At 38.0% G+C, this 14,280-nt stretch overlaps 1 protein-coding gene across 1 annotated transcript in view; it reads left to right on the top strand.

The window, feature by feature from the left end:
- The first annotated feature begins 1,198 nt into the window (after positions 1 to 1,198).
- Positions 1,199 to 14,280, top strand: part of LOC134651045 (meiosis regulator and mRNA stability factor 1) — a 48,292-nt gene continuing 35,210 nt past the window's right edge. Inside the window, exons 1-8 of the mRNA XM_063506025.1 lie at positions 1,199 to 1,586; positions 2,132 to 2,295; positions 2,950 to 3,093; positions 3,767 to 3,927; positions 4,521 to 4,638; positions 5,090 to 5,280; positions 10,661 to 10,814; positions 13,120 to 13,243. Of these exons, the coding sequence (XP_063362095.1) occupies positions 1,457 to 1,586; positions 2,132 to 2,295; positions 2,950 to 3,093; positions 3,767 to 3,927; positions 4,521 to 4,638; positions 5,090 to 5,280; positions 10,661 to 10,814; positions 13,120 to 13,243 (1,186 nt within the window). The 5' untranslated portion in view covers positions 1,199 to 1,456. The remainder of the gene's footprint in view (positions 1,587 to 2,131; positions 2,296 to 2,949; positions 3,094 to 3,766; positions 3,928 to 4,520; positions 4,639 to 5,089; positions 5,281 to 10,660; positions 10,815 to 13,119; positions 13,244 to 14,280) is intronic.

Here is a 14,280-nt window from a genome sequence, read left to right as displayed (position 1 = left end):
AGTACTGACTGTATAGCACTCATAGTGTGAAGCTACTTTAAAATATGATAATGTTGTCGAACTTGATTATATTTCATTCATTCATTTACTCTACTGCTCGTTGTTTGTTTATGAAATGGATTGTAGTTTCCAGTGTTGCCAGATCGTACCTTTTAGTACGGTTATGCGTACTATTTTGGATCGTTGCGTACCTTTATTGTACGCAGCGTACATCGTACTAAATTCGTACCTTTTGAAGTACGATAGTTTTTAAAAAAAATTCGGTATGTTGGTTAATTCGGGGCAAAATTTCTAATTTGAAAATAATGGCCAACATAAAAAAGTACCATGTACATGTAGGTACTAAGGAAAGGAAATTAAAATTATGGACAATATATGTCCAAACAATGTACTTACGTAATTACAAATAGCAGTTGCAGTCAGCAGTTGTGTCTTAACAAAACTCTGATAGTCAAAATTCGGTCGGCCATAATTTTTCATGTATATCAATTTAACTTTGTTTATGTTAAAATGTATTTACTGAGAGAAATACTTAAAACAAATGAGTTGTATTGTGTACTTTAAAATACTTAGTTCTTTTTTTAATTGCAAATTGCAATCGTAAAATGATAGCAAAATGTAGGCAAACGCTGATGCTGTTTTATAATATAACCTTTTTGAATCTGAGGGCCTACCGCGAAAACCGAAATAAGCAAATTGCGGGGTTCTTTCTTTTTTACTCCAATGAAGGCGTAATTAGAGTGACAGACAAAGATGCCCGCAATTTGCGAACTTTGATTTTCACGGTTATAGCCCTGAGGGTCAACCGCGAACCACTTTTGACTTGTGGCCTCTCTGTCTCACTTATGAATTCGTACGTAAGTGTGACAGGGAGGCAGGCAACACGTCGAAGGTGGTTCGCGGTAGGCCCTCTGGACTATTCAAGTTTTTTTTTTTCCAAACAGGGCTATAACCGCGAAAATAGATGTTCACAAATTGCGGGCATCTGTCTCTGTCACTCTAATTACGCCTTCATTGGAGTAAAAGAGAAAGATCCCCGCATTTTGCGAATTTAGGAATTCGCGGTAGATTCTTCAGAAATATTGTTTCTGTAAGAAATTTATCCTAAAAAAAAATCCGTACTTTTTTTACCCAAATCGTACCTTTTTTGACGTACCTACGTACAAAAGCTGGGAGCGCTCTGGCAACACTGGTAGTTTCACCATTCAGTTATGGATATGGCGTAGAGATAATGTCGATATTATTTTTACGTTTTGTATATATTTGTTTTAATGTTAAGACACAAATCTTGTGATTTAAGTATTTCGTGTAGAGAGTAATGTGTTTGTACGTTCGAAGTGTGACATGTTTGTGATTGTTTGTGTTCTACATTGGTAGCCTAATTTGCTTTGTTTAGCATATGCTGAGTGAGAGATAAGTTTTGTATTCGTCACGTAGAACCAGTTAATTACGCATTATGGATTTTCTAAGAGATCTTGAGAGTTGCAACAGGGGCACAAGAAGTTATTCCGCTCAAGGTCTAGCCAGCAATGTTACATCTAGTCCAGTCATGAAAATACCATTACCCCCCCGTTTGTGGATAACAGGTGCGTTCTATTGACAATGGTATTTTTTGTTAGGTAACAGTCGACAAGTTACGGAGGGGCTACAGGCTTAATTATTACACTAACTACTGTAAAGATTAAAAACAATTAATTTATATTTATGGCACAAGTCATGACATGTCCATATTAGTAATTGATCTGGGTTTGTGGATTGTGGGTTTGAATTGAACACGAGTTCAATTTAAGCTCTACGTAACTGAATATTCGTTCACTAAGTTATACAATGAAGATCTCATGTTACACATGTGGAATTTGTGTGTGTTACTTATTTATTGTAGGTATTTTTTGTGACACTGATCTGTTAGATATGGCCTACTTTCTTCCAATTTTGTTTGGTATTTCTTCCTTTACTACTTCTAAATTAAGTGTACTCAGTTAATATAACTTGTTTATTAAAATTCAGTATTTGACTGGGGTATCAATTAAATGCCATGCCATGCCATAAATAAAGAATTCATTTATAATAAGCACATGGTTACACACTGTTTTCTGCCATGTGTTTAATTCAATAATTTATTTACTTGTAGATGTCTCCGATGAAGAATCTTCTGAAGAAATTGAAAGTTGTGTGAGGGATGAGGGAGTGTTTAACCTGGAACGGACCAGAGTCAAATCGAGGTTCCGACATTACAAGCAGAGGTCTAATGTTACTGTGCCCTTAGGAATATTTTGGGACATAGAGAACTGTCAGGTTGGTATCTTGTACATTTTTAAGTTTTTTGACCCAAAAACTCCTGAAGTTTCTTTTCTGTGATGTTATTTATTTCCCAAACTTACATATAAAGTACTTGATCAGATAAACTTTGTTATAGGTAAGTAAATATTTTATAATTGATAGTACTGTTCAAACTTTTGATGGTAAACAGAGATCTACATAAAATGGCAACAGGTTGTTGACTGTTTTATTACAAAGTGATGCATATAAATTCAGATAACCTTACACTTATCATAAGAGGTATTAAGATTATCACTTTTACTTAATTACCTATATTAAATGCAGGTCAATTAAATACATATTTGTAAAGACAGAAACAACAATGAATAATGTGTTAAAGTAATGGTATAACATTTAATGAACTTCTAAATATAAGTCTATATTGTGAACTTATATTATTAATGATAATGTTTATGCATATAATAATCTTATCTACTTCATCAATATTTTTATAGGTATTTACTTTTTTATGGAAGAGCACTAAAAAGTGACTTGAGCTGTAAATATTGATTTAAAAAAATCAATAATCTCTTTATAGGAGTCGCTATATATGTTGACTATTATTTTCAACATTGTAGTTAAAGTACAGTGGAACTTTAAACTGAGAACATATCAATGTTTAACTTCTAGGTGCCCCGTGGCTGCTCGGCAATAGATGTAGTAGCGGCTATCCGTGCCAAATTTCTGACGGGGCGGCGAGAAGCAGACTTCGTGGTGGTCTGTGATGTGAGGAAAGAATTACCACTGAGGCTCCAGGAACTTAATGATGCTCAAGTAAGTAGCTTTATTATCTTGAGTCTAATTGAATCATTATCTCTGTAATAACGCTTGGTCAAGTAATTCAATGCCGAGCATTAAATGTTAAGTAACAGAGATCTGTCACTTTACAAGTTCACACTGCTACAAACACTTAATGAGATTACAGTGTTTTTCTTTTGTTGACAAACATGGCCATGTGAATGAATGCAATTGTATTTATGTAGGAAGTAAAAAGAGTAACTTTGAATATAATGAAATGACATGCTTATTTTGCAATAGTTTGATACTAAGTTATGTCACACATCATATCTGTTTTCTTTTCGATCTTTTCATTGAAGACAATTTTGCATTAAAAAGAGATTTCAACAATCACTATACACATACACACTTCATTAAGATAGCCAATGTCATAGTTACTTTTTAATTATTTCCCAACAGTCAAATATTGATTCTGGAAGGGGTGTAAAATCGAAGAAAATAATCGAGCCCCCTTGTTTGACATTCCAACTACATGGTTCTATATGACGCTATATGTTTGGTGGTACCATAATAAAATTGTATTCTGACAACTAAAATTACCACGTAGTACCTACTTACGGGGGCGTACAACAAATTCAAAGCAAGTTTTTTTCTAAGACTTGATGCTGTTAATAATTCTATATCTCACCAACTGCCTTGTCTTTAACAGGTAAGCTTAATCCACGTGTGCGGCACGCAAAAGAATGCAGCGGATGAGAAGCTGCGGCAGTGTATGCGCAGGTTCGGGGAGCTGCACAGCGCCCCCGCCTCGCTACTCTTGATCTCAGGGGACATTAACTTTGCGGCTGACTTAAGTGACTTTAGACATAGGTATGAAGTTTTTCATTGCTATCCTTCCTTTTCATAGAATGTTGTATCTCATAGAAAATCTAATATTTTAACCGATAGTCAAGTCTGAAAGCCATTATTATTAAAAGTTTAATAAATGAAGCCTTAATCAGTCCCTTTTGTCTTAGGAAAGATAGAATAAGATATTCAAGAATTAAGAGAAAAACCATAATCAAGTAACATTTTACTTGTTGCTATTAAAAATAAAAAGTTTTGGTGCGTCTTAATCCAAAAAAAAGCGTTGATCTAAAATGAATCTACTTGAATAAATTCGGCACAAAAGTGGCACAAAATAATCTAAATGCAGTTCGTTCTTAGAAGTTGAAGAGTTAATTTAAATGAGTTAATATTGAGAGATTATTTTATCATGACTTCAATATTATAATTAGTAAAGTAATAGGTATGAGTTAAATCTTTTTGTTTTGCATATCCATTACGAATTAAAACTCATTTCTAATTAGTAATCTGTTTAATTGTTTAATGCATTCTATATTTAATAAATATTATTTATGTGTAATAACAAATATATGATTAAAATTGAAACATATTAATAGTGTATTCTCATTTGGTAACAGGAAAAATATGGAAGTGATACTGGTGCATAAGCAGAACACATCGTCCGCTCTTATAACCTGCGCCTCGTCGCATTACTGTTATAACGAACTAACTGCGCACTTGCCTAGAAATCCAAAGGTATGTATAGTTGGTCAAACCAAATTGGCAGTAAATAAGAACAAAAAAACTATACTCATCCTTTTCTTTTGGGTGCTAGTACTAGTGTAAGTGATAGTATGATTCTCTCTGTTTGTCTGATGTTTGAAATAAGACAGTCCTTTGACAAACTATATTTCCATATGGAGTTAAAAAATAGCTGGAATGAATATTGTACTAAAAACAGAGATTTCTGCATTATAACGAAATAAAGCAAAATAAGTGAAACGCGTGTAAATGAAAGGAAAGAATGGAAAATGTGTCTGGGAAGCTTCAGTAGCTCAGTTAGAGTGATCAGACCGGAGTTACAAAAGGTCGCTAATTCTAATCTTGCCTGAAGCTGTGATCTTTGAAGAGTTTAAATAAAGATTTGAGTCCTAAATTTTGTTGTTGCATTCACATTATGTTTGATAACATTATTATTATTTCATAGACGCTAAGCCAAACTGAAGAAGAGGAGGACCCAATATGCGAGGTGGAAGTGATGAATCTGCCGCAGGAGCAGCCGCCGGACCGCGTGTCGCGCAGACTGCGCCGGTTGGCCGACAACTGCGGCGGGCGTGTGCTGCGCGTCGACAAGGCCACGGCTGTGCTGCGGTTCCCCACGCCGGACCATGCTGCCAGGTACTGTGTTCACGCCCGACCATGCTGCCAGGTACTGTGTTCACGCCCGACCATGCTGCCAGGTACTGTGTTCACGCCCGACCATGCTGCCAGGTACTGTGTTCACGCCCGACCATGCTGCCAGGTACTGTGTTCACGCCGGACCATGCTGCCAGGTACTGTGTTCACGCCCGACAATGCTGCCAGGCACTACTGTTAGCTGTGCTTAGATACACTGCGGGTCAGGCTGGCCAATAACAGCGGCGGGCGCGTGCTGCGTGTAGAAGGTTCTCCATGCCCGACCATGCTGTCAGGTACTATGGGTTTACCCTTGAATTGCCGACAGACATTTCATCGAATGTCATTTCGAAGACAACGTTTCAAGTATTTTCATTTCATCGACAAGTCATTGCGTCGAAGAATCGATACTAGTTAATTTAAATCTCGGACTTTTAACTGGTACTTGAATTATTTTGCATATAGTTTATATCGTGGTATTTCATTACGGGTTTTCTTATTTCATTTTGGATTGCATTTAATAAAATTTATTACGCTTAATATTATTTCAATTTGTAATACTTTATATTTATTTAATATTTGTAATACTTTGAAAGCCGTTCGTTTCTGTATGGGGTCGCAGTTCTAACCTAACCTAAACCTACTTTGGTAGCCGTTCGTTTCTCTGTGGGGTCGCAGTTCTAACCTAACCTAAACCTACTTTGATAGCCGTTCGTTTCTTTGTGGGGTCGCAGTTCTAACCTAACCTAAACCTACTTTGAAAGCCGTTCGCTTCTGTGTGGGGTGGTAGATCTAACCTAACCTAAACCTACTTTGATAGCCGTTCGTTTCTGTGTGGGGTCGCAGTTCTAACCTAACCTAAACCTACTTTGAAAGCCGTTCGTTTCTGTGTGGGTTCTCAGTTCTAACCTAACCTAACCGAAACCTACTTAGTTTTATTATAAGTACATATTTGTATGACATAATTATATACATAATTTGAAAATTCTTACAACAGAAAAATTTGAAATGAAATGTATAGTAATGTATGTGTAGAAATGTGTAGTACGACATATAAAAATGTATTAAAGTAATACGTCGAACAAATGAATTGCAATGTTTAGTACTTATTTGTGTCAATTAAAATAATTTGAAACGAATCAGCGATCAAGTAATATTCATTGAATAGTATTTCTACGGAGTAAGAAAAATTGAAATAAATAGTATATGAAACAAAATAACGCCAAACAATATTACGAGTACTAATGTTTCGATGAATCATTGTCGATGAAATAATATTCGATGAAAAGTTTGTCGACAAAACAAGGGTACACCGGTACTATGTACTAGCTAGGCTTGGAGAGACCTCGGGTCGTAGACTGATGGATGAACTGTCGCTTCCGGTATTTCCGGACCGATACGACCTTCAAACCTCCAAGAAAAGAGCGTACTCTCGTCTGTAACGCTCTTAAAACCCGGTGGTGCTTCGGGTGTCCATGGACGACGGTAATCGCGATTCGACAGGCGATTCGTCTACTCGTTTGCCTCATATGTCATAAATAAATACAAGGTGTCCAGTAAATGATGGACAACCTTCTAACCTATAACTTCGATTGTATCGATAGCCACGTAACTTTTACTACCCCTAATCGTACATGTTTATTTTCTGGACCAGCCTAAGTTGCATTGTCTATGGTTAAGAGGGTTTCCATTACTAGACGCCCGGTATGTATTTGCGATAAAATTTTACACTACATACACCTAAATTACTGGTATTCATTATAAAAGAAAGAAAATATTTCTGGTATAGGCTGACAATTTAACCATAAAAAAATTACCGGTTGACGACAATACCATACGCTTGACTGCTTTACAAGGTTACTTAATTACACCCAGAAACGAGCCGTTACGCTCTTGCGATTTTAGCTTTTTTATTAATTGTTTACTTCTGAAGCATCTACTTGCTGAAATAACATAAAGACCCGAATTACAGTAATATCAATTAATACAATTTGTAATTTTTATTCATGTTAGTTAATATAAAGACGATTTTGTAAAAATGGTCATGATAGGCTAGTTGTATTCTTAATATTTCTTAATAAACTTAGAGGTAATAATTTTCCAACTACCGACGCTTATGCGTCGCTGTACTCGTAATTTATACCTGCAATATAATATTTGAGTCTAAATCTGTTGAGTTCATATAAATTGCAAAACAGGAAAATACACTTTCGATTTCAATTCGATTGTTGTCATAGAACTGTATAATCTTATATTGAACGCATCCGTTAGATTCTCATATGTGGGTACTTTGTCATTTATACTCATTCAGTTGTCGCAAATGTGTACTTACCCACAATAGGGGTCACCTTACAGTGCCGCCCTTCCACGTCCAAACGTTCATTACATCGCCAGACACAAGCCAGAAACAGTGATTTTTTACTATACATTCGAACTTTAAATATTATCCAACGGCCATAATTCGAAATTCGTGGTGTCTAACACTAATAGTTTAATTTTATAGGCGTCAAACGCCTTTTTAATTAGTTGCTTATTTATTTGTGAATCATGCTAGTCTCAGGGTAAGTTTTTTTTATGTATTTTTACGATTTATTGGAATTTTGTGTAGGAAAAACTGTTTTGGGTATCTTATTTTCGATTTTTTTATGTTCATTATTAGCAGATAAGCCTTAAAATATCATTACAAATTACCATTTATTCACTTGAATACTTAAAAGCATGGCGAATTATTTGGTTAATTTTAAATAATAAAATTTTAACGGTTTATTGCGAAACAAATATAAAGTAAATTCCCAATAAAAAAGAATAAAAAACGTGGACAAAAATAAAATTATCTCAATGAATTTTATTGTAAAAACACCTAGCATTTACTAGTTACGTATTAGCGAGTCTACAATTAAAAATGTATTGATCGTAACATTTGAAATCCTCTATACAAAGCTGCTGGTTGTGTTGGTTATTTAGCAAAATATTGGTACAGATTTTGAAACTTAGGAGTTGATTGCTTTCATTTGTAAGCAGTATTCTCAGGTAAATCTATTTCATCTAATTTACGTATTTGTTACTGAAACCATACTTTAATTTAAGCCTATGGTAATATAGTATGTATTATTATTATCCAAATAATAATTGTCGGGAAAAGTATTCATTCATAACGGTTATAAAGATGGCGGTTCTTTGACAGCTGATTTCAAATATGTACGTTGGAGGGGGTTGCACCTGTCACTTCATAACGAATCAAATTCAAGTTTGTAATGTTTTAAATGTTCGTTTTATAACATGGTTGAACGATAACAGCTGATTTCAGATTTCTCTGATATAAATATGTGTGTACACTTTACATATACAGCAGTGGAATCCGTTTATTATGACTCTGCTTATACTGACCAACCGCTTACTATGACGCAATTACTGTGCGAAGTTTGGTTTTCATATAAAATTCTTTGTGACAAAGTCGGATAAGATGACTTCGCTTATAGTGACAAATCGCTTACTATGACCTATAAATCCTATTTTTATGAAATTATGTCCGGTTATATTGACACATTCGCTGGTTTTCGTGGCCGTCCCCACGTCTTTTCCTGCGAGGACGTTTGGTGCGTGCGTGGCGTTTAATTTGTTTTAGTTTTGATTCTCGGTGAAAGTTGATAATTGGTACAATGTTAATAAAACTCATCTCTCACAAAGGAATTTGAAATTAATTTGGGAAAATTATCAAAAATAAGAAGTTGTACAACTTTGCTTTACATTACTTTAGTATGAGGTGTTTGTCACTTCCCTTCGATGTCATTATATGCGGATTCTACTGTATTTACGTACGTTTGTGGTTTACTCTGATAAATAGCTTACAAGTTGAATACTGAATTTAGGTGTTATCGTATGTTGTACATTTTATAATATTTTTAATTCTGAAAATCGTAGGACGATAAGCTATTATAGTGGTCATTATTTGGTCCGTCATATCCTTAATTTCATTAATTCACTTTCAAACATTTTAAGTCGGACAGCTCTTTTGAATTTCTTTACATTTTTAGGGTTCAGTAGCCAAATGGCAAAAAACGGAACCCTTATAGAATCGTCATGTCTGTCTGTCTGTCCGTCCGTATGTCACAGCCACTTTTCTCCGAAACTATAAGAACTATACTGTTGAAACTTGGTAAGTACATGTATTCTGTGAACCGCATTAAGATTTTCACACAAAAATAGAAAAAATACAATAAATTTTGGGGGTTCCCCATACTTAGAACTGAAACTCAAAAAAAATTTTTTGATCAAACCCATACGTGTGGGGATCTATGGATAGGTCTTCAAAAATGATATTGAGGTTTCTAATGTCATTTTTTTCTAAACTGAATAGTTTGCGCGAGAGACACTTCCAAAGTGGTAAAATGTGTCCCCCCCCCCCAAGAAGTTACAGTCTAAAATAAGAGAATGATAAAACTAAAAAAAATATATGATGTACATTACCATACAAACTTCCACCGAAAATTGGTTTGAACGTGATCTAGTAAGTAGTTTTTTTTAATACGTCATAAATCCCCTAAATACGGAACCCTTCATGGGCGAGTCCGACTCGCACTTGGCCGTTTTTTTATTTTCTAAATTGAATCATGAACGATAATTCGTTTTGTATTTACTAATTGACCGAAGCGTAGCGAAGGTCTACGTTTTGACTCGGGCATTTTGCTTTTGTATGTCCGGATGTTCTCCTCTACAGGTCGCAATTCATAACCGATTTTCGTGAAATTTTGTGACCGAATTCTATGACTAAATAAAAAAATTTTGTCGATCCGGTTTTTGGAAAATTTTCAAAATGGCGGAGTCGTGATAGCTCCCGCCTAAACAAATAGTCGTATCGGTATCATAGGAGTTTTTTCTTTTTGAGATATATTTATAGATTAAATGGCCAAAAATTCAGAAAATTTGTATCGCTGGTTTTGGCGGTATTTAGATATTTAGTTTTTACTTGAGAATGAGTAGCTAAATTTCGTCAGCTTTAGTAAGATAATGGCGTATTTAGCAAACGTTCGCTTTTTTTATTTGCATCGGGAGGTCCCTGGGTCCATCCCCAGTAAGTGTATACTGCTACATAACTTTTTGTATTTTTTTATACTTAAATTTCGTATAGTTGTTTTTTATTTTTATTTTTTATTTTGAAAAAATTAAAAATGTCGTATTTTTTATTTTATCAAGCGCGGGTTAAGCGTATTCGTTTAATTTTTGTTTGTAGCTTTATGTAGTTTTTAATTTTTTGTTTATATTACATGTACTATACCTATATTTTAATTAATATTTTTGCCATACATTTATTCAGTTTTAAGCTCTGCTCGCGAGGTCTACAGCTCACAGAGCCACTAGTAATTAATATTTGAATATTCGCCAGGGCACTGAAGCGTATGGACGGCGAGGATGTGTTCGGTCGTAAGATCAGCACGCGCTACCTGCGCTCCCTGCAGCCCTACCAAGCGTACTCCAGCGACGAGGGCTACAGCACCGCCGGGGTCGACAAGCCCGCCTTCATACCACCATCAGTGCAGGTGAGCGAAGCTGATTTAGTAAGGAGGTCCTAGTGTATGATGATCAACACTGAAGCGTATGGACGGCGAGGACGTGTTCGGTCGTAAGATCAGCACACGCTACCTGCGCTCCCTGCAGCCCTACCAAGCGTACTCCAGCGACGAGGGCTACAGCACCGCCGGGGTCGACAAGCCCGCCTTCATACCGCCATCAGTGCAGGTGAGCAAAGCTGCTTTAGTAAGGAGGTCCTAGTGTATGATGATCAACACTGAAGCGTATGGACGGCGAGGACGTGTTCGGTCGTAAGATCAGCACGCGCTACCTGCGCTCCCTGCAGCCCTACCAAGCGTACTCCAGCGACGAGGGCTACAGCACCGCCGGGGTCGACAAGCCCGCCTTCATACCACCAGTGCAGGTGAGCAAAGCTGCTTTAGTAAGGAGGTCCTAGTGTATGATGATCAACACTGAAGCGTATGGACGGCGAGGACGTGTTCGGTCGTAAGATCAGCACGCGCTACCTGCGCTCCCTGCAGCCCTACCAAGCGTACTCCAGCGACGAGGGCTACAGCACCGCCGGGGTCGACAAGCCCGCCTTCATACCACCAGTGCAGGTGAGCAAAGCTGCTTTAGTAAGGAGGTCCTAGTGTATGATGATCAACACTGAAGCGTATGGACGGCGAGGACGTGTTCGGTCGTAAGATCAGCACGCGCTACCTGCGCTCCCTGCAGCCCTACCAAGCGTACTCCAGCGACGAGGGCTACAGCACCGCCGGGGTCGACAAGCCCGCCTTCATACCACCAGTGCAGGTGAGCAAAGCTGCTTTAGTAAGGAGGTCCTAGTGTATGATGATCAACACTGAAGCGTATGGACGGCGAGGACGTGTTCGGTCGTAAGATCAGCACGCGCTACCTGCGCTCCCTGCAGCCCTACCAAGCGTACTCCAGCGACGAGGGCTAGAGCACCGCCGGGGTCGACAAGCCCGCCTTCATACCACCATCAGTGCAGGTGAGCAAAGCTGCTTTAGTAAGGAGGTCCTAGTGTATGATGATCAACACTGAAGCGTATGGACGGCGAGGACGTGTTCGGTCGTAAGATCAGCACACGCTACCTGCGCTCCCTGCAGCCCTACCAAGCGTACTCCAGCGACGAGGGCTACAGCACCGCCGGGGTCGACAAGCCCGCCTTCATACCACCAGTGCAGGTGAGCAAAGCTGCTTTAGTAAGGAGGTCCTAGTGTATGATGATCAACACTGAAGCGTATGGACGGCGAGGACGTGTTCGGTCGTAAGATCAGCACGCGCTACCTGCGCTCCCTGCAGCCCTACCAAGCGTACTCCAGCGACGAGGGCTACAGCACCGCCGGGGTCGACAAGCCCGCCTTCATACCGCCATCAGTGCAGGTGAGCGAAGCTGATTTTAAAATAAAAATGATTAAAAATTCAAATTGTTTATTTCGGACCAACATAATCCATGTGTTAGTAAAAGCTTTAGTAAGTAGCTGCCAAATAAGGTCTCTTAGTTTCTCTATGTTTAAGGCACCTGGCTGTTTTTTCCTGCTAAATTTATTAACATTTGTGGATAATATTCAAAAAGTCCAGTTGATTACTGAAACATGCCTGATATTTTACGTCGAGGAGGATTACCTCGACTTAAACTTATATGAATTATCATATCATATTATTGGAAGTAAATGGTCCGTTGGAGTAGTTCGCAGGCGGACCATTTTGGTATTTCGGTTAAATTATAGTCTCACAGTCCAATACCATATGGATCTAAGATAGTCAATCTCGTGTTGGTAATAGGGATGACGACACATGTTGAATTTTATAACAAAATCTAGTAAAATAGATAGCAAACGAGCAATTTATCACAATAATGTGGATATTAAAATAAAATATTGAAAAATTACAAAATTACAGGACCTGAAAGTTTCAAAATTTAAGTTTTTTTTAACTTCCAAAAACGATAAAAGTAAGGGTACCATTCGATTCCTTACATTTCATGCAAAAAAATATTGTATAGCAACTATATACATAAACGCAATATTTCACCGACAAAAACGCAATTTTCTTGTTTTGTCCATACTACAAGATGGGCGATGACGTCACGGCCTCTGGCCGTTTTGTATAGGGCGTTTCGCGAGTGAAGTGCGACTGTCGGACTTTGACTACAATTTCTGACTTTTGTGTTACTTTAATGCAATGGGTCCCATATAGACATTTGATCCTAAAAACAAACCCGATCGATTGATACCATAAAAAAAAATTAGTCATGTAGCCTATTAGTTAATTAATAGTGTAGTAAAGTGGTAACGTGTCCCGCAGCCCTCGCCAGTGCCGGCGCCGGAGTGGGCGCGCGCGCTGCAGACGCTGCCGGCGCCGACGCCGCCGCCGCTCGACTTCTGCCCGCCGCCCGCGCCGCGCCCGCGCAAGATCCGAGGCATGCACGGTCAGTGTTATGTATACTTGGTCAACCAGATCTTGACAGTAGAAACGGGCGGCAAATTTGAAAAATGTAGGCGCGAAGGGATATCGTCCCATAGAAAATTTGAATTTCGCGCCTTTTTTTACTGTCAAGATTTGGTTGACCAGCTATATTTATTAAGGCGTATTTACATCAGCGGCATGCATTGTCAGTGTTCTTCACTAGGGATTCTTCACTTGGCTCCGAACTTAAAAAAATCATTGTATTACATACAGAGAGCGAGACTTTGGTGCCGATGACAGACGTATGACGTCAAGCTAAATACAGAGTGTTGTTATTAGAGATGCCACGAATATTCGGCAACTATTCGGTATTTGGCCACTTTGCCAAACATTCGGTATTCGGCCGAATGTTGCCTACTATTCGGCCGGATACCGAATATCTGTTGCACCTACTTAAGAAGAAAAATTGCACAATAAAAATAACCAAAAACTATGTAGGTATATTCATTGATTACGCTAAAGCGTTCGACACTATATCACATTCCTCTATATGGGACGCTCTGAACCAGTGCAATGTACATCCAACATACATAAGAATAATAAGACACATTTATGAAAATTGCACCAGTAGAGTTCAATTAGACAAACTAGGACCAGACATACAAATAGACAGAGGCGTCAGGCAGGGTGACCCGCTGTCTCCAAAATTATTCTTAGCGGTACTCGAATCAGTAATCAATAGTCTCAACTGGAACAATATAGGAATATACATGAATGGTAAGTATCTGAACCATCTGCGTTTCGCGGACGATATCATATTAATGACAGAACACTGCGCCCAGCTAGAATACATGATACAAACTCTACATGAAGCTAGTGCAAAAGTCGGCCTAAGAATGAACTTTCAAAAAACAAAACTTATGACCAATAGCACTCAAAAGGACATAACCGTCGATGGAACGCTACTAGAGTACGTAGACAGCTATATTTACCTGGGTAAGCAGATATCATTCAGTAGTCAACGAAACGAAGAAGAAGTAGACCGACGAGTAAAAATAG

This window comes from Cydia amplana, chromosome 9, assembly GCF_948474715.1.
Source record: "Cydia amplana chromosome 9, ilCydAmpl1.1, whole genome shotgun sequence".
NCBI classification, from domain to species: domain Eukaryota; kingdom Metazoa; phylum Arthropoda; class Insecta; order Lepidoptera; family Tortricidae; genus Cydia; species Cydia amplana.
This window is presented reverse-complemented; position numbering and strand designations above follow the sequence as displayed.